The sequence below is a fragment of the Mizuhopecten yessoensis genome, unplaced genomic scaffold, assembly GCF_002113885.1.
Source record: "Mizuhopecten yessoensis strain PY_sf001 unplaced genomic scaffold, ASM211388v2 scaffold2347, whole genome shotgun sequence".
Lineage (NCBI taxonomy): Eukaryota > Metazoa > Mollusca > Bivalvia > Pectinida > Pectinidae > Mizuhopecten > Mizuhopecten yessoensis.
In genome coordinates, this window is record NW_018404501.1 from 291986 (window position 1) to 299912 (window position 7927).

The 7927-nt window shown below is 36.5% G+C and overlaps 1 protein-coding gene across 1 annotated transcript; it reads left to right on the plus strand.

The window, feature by feature from the left end:
• Positions 1–2349: 2349 nt before the first annotated feature.
• Positions 2350–3348, plus strand: LOC110445753 (serine/arginine repetitive matrix protein 5-like). The gene has a single exon (XM_021490524.1). It carries the CDS (start codon positions 2350–2352, stop codon positions 3346–3348), a length of 999 nt encoding a protein of 332 aa, XP_021346199.1.
• Positions 3349–7927: the final 4579 nt, after the last annotated feature.

Here is a 7927-nt window from a genome sequence, read left to right on the forward strand (position 1 = left end):
ACAGTGCAAGCTCTTGGAGACAGTTATTTCCCCAAGTTGTGTTATAATTCACATATGTCATTACTTTTTCCTCCTCCTTGCATCGCGGATTTGGTTCCATTACCATGTTTGATACCTAATACAGCGCGATGGTATTTCGCACCTCCAGATCATCCGACACGGGCACGTCAACAACTGACGAGTTGACTAATTATCCATATCAATGGTCTTAGTAGTACCAACGACTCGTACTGGACCATGTTTCGTCCTTAGGCTACTCTAGTAAGGGTTTTACTTATGATTCTCCACAAACTAAAGCAATATCGACTATATAGAATGTAGGTTTGGGCGCTTATTCTATTTATTAGTTTTTGTAATATTTAGGTTTAAACAATTGGAGGGAGATAATTCCCCCCCCCCCCCCCCAAAAAAATGATACACTTTTTTTGCTAATTTCAATTAAAATTGCGAATATTACCAAAGTATGTAAAATGCTTTCCTCTGCTCAGTCTATATAAGAAATATGACACGTTAAATAAACAGACAAGAAGACTGATGAATTAAAGAACTATCTTTTCAAATCAGCAAAAAATGAACGGGGACATCTACTTTCAAAGCAAGTTGACATCCGCGGACAATAAAACTGACAGTGATATATTTTGATAGCTATTATCTAAAATTCACACAGCTGATATGTTAATTCATATTTCAGCCGCGAAATGACACAAAACAACGCTGATAAAACACATGAAATAGTACAAACTGCCATTAATTTACCTGGAACCAAACACCGTTCCTTCATCACGCGCATGCAGATTGGGATAATGGCGAACATGACGATTAGAAAAACATAGTTTGCAAATAATAATAAAAAGGACATGAATTTCGTGATTTATTTTGTATGGCCTGAATCAAAATAACATAAAAAATATTAAAATATTAAAATTTCTACATACACAAACATGTAAAAAGCCGAGAAAAGTTGCGATATTATCGCTTAGACAGATGTAGGGTAAATGATAATGTTGTCTTTTCATGTTAAAATGAAGTGTAACTCAATATTTGTAATAATAACCAAGTTACGAGATCGTATATCTCTCCGCGCCTTATCAGGCACTTGCTAGAATACCCAGGTATGATATAGAGGTTGTGTCGGGGAGGAGAGGTACAGTGAATTTCATCTATATTACAGATCATGGAAACAGCTCATCTACACTCTCAAAGAACATACATGTATTACCTTTGTTTTTAAATTTCCATGCTTGATAAGTGTCTATATCTTCAAGACGGTACAGTCTTTGGTATACCATTAATAATCCATAACTAGAAGAATGATTGAAGCTAACACAACATGTGTTAACACAGAAATTGTCAGACTGTAAACCAAGGACTCAGTAGTGCGCAATATGTGAAAGTATTTTCCATCGGTTACAAAAAAAAGTCGGGCATTTTCGACCTACTCATCAGCATTTTAGAGCAGTTATTTTTTTTCTCTATAAATTCAAAGCAATGATGGAAAAGAAGGAAATTTCGTATAGTCTTCAAACTCTTTTAACGCTTTATGTCAACACGAAGAACAACGTCGTACATGCTAAAGAGTGTACATTTAATGCCATTTATCAATACACATCAGTAACACTAGAACAAATAATATACAGGAAACGTAAAGCTCCACAAAGCTTTGTATACGATATAGGGAGCTCTTTTAATGCATTATAAAATGATGAATATTATTAAAAATGAACATTATGTTTAAAGGAATGACGCTCATGATACAGCGTCACTCATAGCACAAAAATAAATCGCAATTCAAAAATCAAAATTTTGCTCCAACGAGATCTCATTATTTAAGAGATAAAATAATTTTCTTTTCAGCATTCATGAAGTAATAATAACATTAGCTTTCTGGACAATAAATTTCCTTCCTTATATTTACATTTTTAAGACATATTTACCATGAATAGCGAAAATAAATTTCATTCCTTATATTTACATTTTTAAGCGCTTTGAATATTCCGATGCAAGCATAAATAAAACAAATACATGTATTGTTTCCTATTTGTAAAATGTTGGTGGTCCTAGCAACAGCATGACAACAAAACAAACAAAATATAGTTACTTTTTCAAATTTAATTTGTAGAATTTATACAAGTGGTTTATTATCATCATGTACTTAACACACTTAATTTAAGCAGTAGAATCAAGTCAATCATGTTTAATATTAATTCATATTAGCATAACAAAACTACATCGAGAGCTGTTCCACGGCGGACGTGAACCACGTACGTCATGTGCTACGTCATCTTTAGTGTATCAACACGCAGTGATGAGGTCACCTGTGTTATGCAAAAAAGAATTTCATTTTCGTCAATGGGTCCAAGCATACAGAATGTAAATAATACATTATCAATTTTGCATAATTCAAAATCACGGTTTGACAAGCGTACAAAATCACGGGTTGACGAGCGTACAAAATCACGGTTTGACGAGCGTACAAAATCACGGGTTGACGAGCGTACAAAATCACGGTTTGACGAGCGTACAAAATCACGGTTTGACGAGCGTACAAAATCACGGTTTGACGAGCGTACAAAATCACGGTTTGACGAGCGTACAAAATCACGGTTTGACGAGCGTACAAAATCACGGTTTGACGAGCGTACAAAATCACGGTTTGACGAGCGTACAAAATCACGGTTTGACGAGCGTACAAAATCACGGTTTGACGAGCGTACAAAATCACGGTTTGACGAGCGTACAAAATCACGGTTTGACGAGCGTACAAAATCACGGTTTGACGAGCGTACAAAATCACGGTTTGACGAGCGTACAAAATCACGGTTTGACGAGCGTACAAAATCACGGTTTGACGAGCGTACAAAATCAAGGGTTGACGAGCGTACAAAATCACGGTTTGACGAGCGTACAAAATCAAGGGTTGACGAGTGTACAAAATCACGGTTTGACGAGCGTACAAAATCACGGTTTGACGAGCGTACAAAATCACGGTTTGACGAGCGTACAAAATCAAGGGTTGACGAGTGTACAAAATCACGGTTTGACGAGCGTACAAAATCACGGTTTGACGAGCGTACAAAATCACGGTTTGACGAGCGTACAAAATCAAGGGTTGACGAGCGTACAAAATCACGGTTTGACGAGCGTACAAAATCAAGGGTTGACGAGTGTACAAAATCACGGTTGGACGAGCGTACAAAATCACGGTTTGACGAGCGTACAAAATCACGGTTTGACGAGCGTACAAAATCACGGGTTAACCAGTGTTTGAATTTACGGTTTGGCAAGCGTACAAAATATCGGTTTGGCGAGCGTACAAAATCCTTGGTTACGGCACTCATTAAATTGTAGACGGTTTCAAAACTGTTTTAGAATCCTAGTTTAGCGACCGCTGATCTAATCTTGGAGTGTCATTTAAATATGAAAACGTCGACTAGACAGAGAAAAGTTAGAGGCAATATGATTCTTAGCAAGGCCATTAGGATAACACATAGATTGTGAACACGAAACGTGTGTGTATTTGTTATCTCCACCTAACGTATTTAACACCAACATGAAAATAGTATTATCAAATAATTTGTACTGATAAAAGAAAAGTAAAGAGCTTTTCATTTCAAGATATGCGTGGCTTTCCTTCCAGTTCTGTCTTCAGACACGAATAAAATGCTTTATTAGCATAGGTGAATGTATCGGTTTCCTATTGTACTGTGTAACTGCCGACATAACTAGCCCTAGTGAATACTTACCTGATTACAACTGCTACAGCTAATGACTTATCTTAGCAGGAAACGCATGATTTGTCTTACTTATTCTACGTACAAAGAAAGGAATACTTTGATTTGTATAATTGAGTAATATAAAACATCGGTGTATGTGTTGATATCCACCTAGGATGTTTAATCCGAGTTTTATAATTAGAAGTGCATGTTCATTGTTTATCTAGCTAGTCAAAATAACATCAATCATCTTAATGGCATTGATATAATACATGGCTAATGGAATACTGTAAAACACATCACAATATTGATGATGGGTTTTTTTGTATGTGGAAACTTCTCGCAATAACTTGTTTATCGAATTTACTAAAGCATTAACCGGCACGTTACCTTTGAACACTCAAATTGGATTCGATTGAATAACTAATTATGAGTGTTACGTAATCTCAGAATGAAACAAAGTACAAAACACAACGTTCCTGCTTTAGACAGGGAGTCGGGAGTGGGAATACGAATTCTGCGTTAGAGACCTATATCTCATTCTAGCTTCTATATTCCACGCCATGTCATAACGAATCGTGTTCTATATCAACCTATAGTCACGTCGTGTTACACATTACACAAGAGTGTTCTCCTACATAATATCTGTAAACCAGTATTATTCGCAATTATTTTTATATTGGTTTAAAACGTCTTAAAGTAAACTTAAGGTATTTTTAGTGTTTAATTACTCACAGGTCTAAACTCAGGGACAATTAGAGGATTGAGCTTCATGTCAGTATGTTCCATCTCCTCGAAACCTGAACCCAATCCATATAGGAGATGGCACCTTTAAAATTTGGTATTATATACAGTTTGCCAAAAATGAAATATACTTCCAAATAAGACTATTTAAAGCTATTCCCAATGCATAGCAACGCAAACTACAGTACAAAGAACGAACACCCAGTAAGGCCACCAAAGCGAAACTTTGATCAGAATTTAGTTATCATGTATAGTAACAAAATATGGCAATTCTGACCCAGATAGGTATCGTTACATTGCACAGATGCACATAACTATGACCACGGGAGTACTCCTCACCACAATATACGTGCATTACCAAATTTAAATAGGATAGTTTATTGATGAAGGGTCGAGTAGAATTTAAATCTACTGTGACCGACATTTATATATTTCCCTGTATGTTTTCTGTCAGATTCCGTTTCAGCCATTAGGCGCACGCGCTAACAATTTAACCCAGGAAAACATTTAGTATTTCAATCTTCGTTTGTTGGTAGAATTATTGTGCAATTTTTCTTTTTTCATGACACAGTTCGCAACGGGCTATAAAGACATAACATTAGAGATTAAATTAAAGAGATACCCTGAAATGATTATGTCGCGGGCTGATGGTGTTCTGCCCAACATTTGTAAGTGTTAGCTATAATAGTAGCAGTAAGGAGGCGCCGGCCCTCCCGTCTGATCCCTATCACGACAACCTCTAACCGGTGCAGGAATTGAAATTCATTAAAGACAGATATTAACATGTGATGGCTTAGTATATTTCTACAAATATAATAGAGACCGTTTCTGTTGATATTAATAATATGTTACATTTCACACTCGGCGTGTAAGAACATTTGCGCGAGAGCGTTGGCCCTTCATCTCAGCCATATGCAGTTGATATGCTATTTTCGAATTATACTAATCACAGCACGTCCTGGTGAGAACAGGAGGTTCCCGAACTCTGGACCAAATCTACACTCTCGGATTCACAATCACAATCCACAGGCTCTCAAACCAAATAGTTTCACATTTCCCCTTCCGTAATAACTGTGATTTCCTGTGGCTTTCTACCGCGAGTTCCTAAGGAAAACAGACACACCTTCTAATAGAGTTTTTATGTCAGGAACGCTCTAAAAGAGCTGTAAAACGTCATAAACAAAGCTCTGCTTATGCGCTGGAATTGCAATAGGTATTATTCCGATAGACGTTTGTATAAATAGGTATTATTTCGTTAGACGTTTGTATGAATAGTCCATTTGATCTTTTACTTCTGATTTCCTTTATTTTTCCCTTTTCTTCTTGAAAAGAGATTCTATATAGCTCAATCACAAATATATGTAGATTATATACAGTGATGGGGCGTTTCATCGCACTGCTTATTAACGCCTCTCTGAGCACATTAAGACGATTCCTATATCTTGGAATGTTCAGTTGAGGACCAGTTTCAGCGATGGTGTGCTTCAGACCGTAACTCTGGGTCGGTCGTTAATACAGTAACAGGTTTTGCTTGTCAAACGATTCAAAAAGATACCTTTCATTGCATTGTGACAATGGTATTTTCTCTGTGGAATCACAACAAAGTAACACCAGAGCGGGCTAATTCAGAGCTATTTCTTGAATCTGTTTCCACAAACGCATGATCGATACAATACGCTTTTTACATTGCCGCTCGGAACGAAACACATTCCAAAGCAGCATTCAGAATCCGTCTTTTTCATAGATCTAAAAAATAATCAAAAAGGTTTGGCTGGTATAATATCCTTAGATATGATGGATAAAATGCTTTATTCTGTGTGTCCATACACATCTAATAGACACGGTGATAATTGTAAGCTAGATTCGACCGGATACTTTATTTATTCTTTTCATCTTAAGTTCCATATGTTGAGTAACTGTTCCATGCTAGTTATATACATAGTACTGTGTGTAAAGAAGGTGTTCTGGTGTATAATGTTATATACATAGTGATGTGTGTAAAGTAGGTGTTCTGGTGTACAATGTTATATACATAGTACTGTGTGTAAAGTAGGTGTTCTGGTGTACAATGTTATAAACATAGTACTGTGTGTAAAGAAGGTGTTCTGGTGTACAATGTTATATACAGAGTACTATGTGTAAAGTAGGTGTTCTGGTGTACAATGTTATAAACATAGTACTATGTGTAAAGAAGGGGTTCTGGTGTACAATGTTATACACAGAGTACTGTGTGGAGTAGGTGTTCTGGTGTACACTGTTATATACAGAGTACTGTGTGTAAAGAAGGTGTTCTGGTGCACAATGTTATATACAGAGTACTGTGTGTAAAGTAGTTGTTCTGGTGTACAATGTTATACACAGAGTACTGTATGTAAATTAGGTGTTCTTGTGTACAATGTTATAAACATAGTACTATGTGTAAAGAAGGTGTTCTGGTGTACAATGTTATACACAGAGTACTGTGTGGAGTAGGTGTTCTGGTGTACACTGTTATATACAGAGTACTGTGTGTAAAGAAGGGGTTCTGGTGTACAATGTTATACACAGAGTACTGTGTGTAGTAGGTGTTCTGGTGTACACTGTTATATACAGAGTACTGTGTGTAAAGAAGGTGTTCTGGTGTACAATGTTATATACAGAGTACTGTGTGTAAAGTAGTTGTTCTGGTGTACAATGTTATACACAGAGTACTGTATGTAAAGTAGGTGTTCTGGTGTACAATGTTATATACATAGTACTGTGTGTAAAGTAGGTGTTCTGGTGTACACTGTTATATACAGAGTACTGTGCGTAAAGAAGGTGTTCTGGTGTACAATGTTATACACAGAGGACTGTGTGTAGTAGGTGTTCTGGTGTACAATGTTATACGCAGAGTACTGTGTGTAGTAGGTGTTCTGGTGTAGAATGATATATTTATAGTATTGTGTGTAAAGTAGGTGTTCTGGTCTACAATGTTATACACAGAGTACTGTGTGTAGTAGGTGTTCTGGTGTAAAATGTTATATACAGAGTACTGTGTGTAAAGTAGGTGTTCAGGTGTACAATGTTATATACATAGTACTGTGTGTAAAGTAGGTGTTCTGGTGTACAATGTTATATACATAGCACTGTGTGTAAAGTAGGTGTTCTGGTGTACAATGTTATATACATAGTACTGTGTGTAAAGTAGGTGTTCTGGTGTACACTGTTATATGCATAGTACTGTGTGAAAAGTAGGTGTTCTGGTGTACAATGTTATATTTATAGTATTGTGTGTAAAGTAGGTGTTCTGGTGTACAATGTTATATACATAGCACTGTGTGTAAAGTAGGTGTTCTGGTGTACAATGTTATACACATAGTACTGTATGTAAAGTAGGTGTTCTGGTGTACAATGTTATATACATAGTACTGTGGGTAAAGTAGGTGTTCTGGTGTACAATGATATACACATAGTACTGTATGTAAAGTAGGTGTTCTGGTGTACACTGT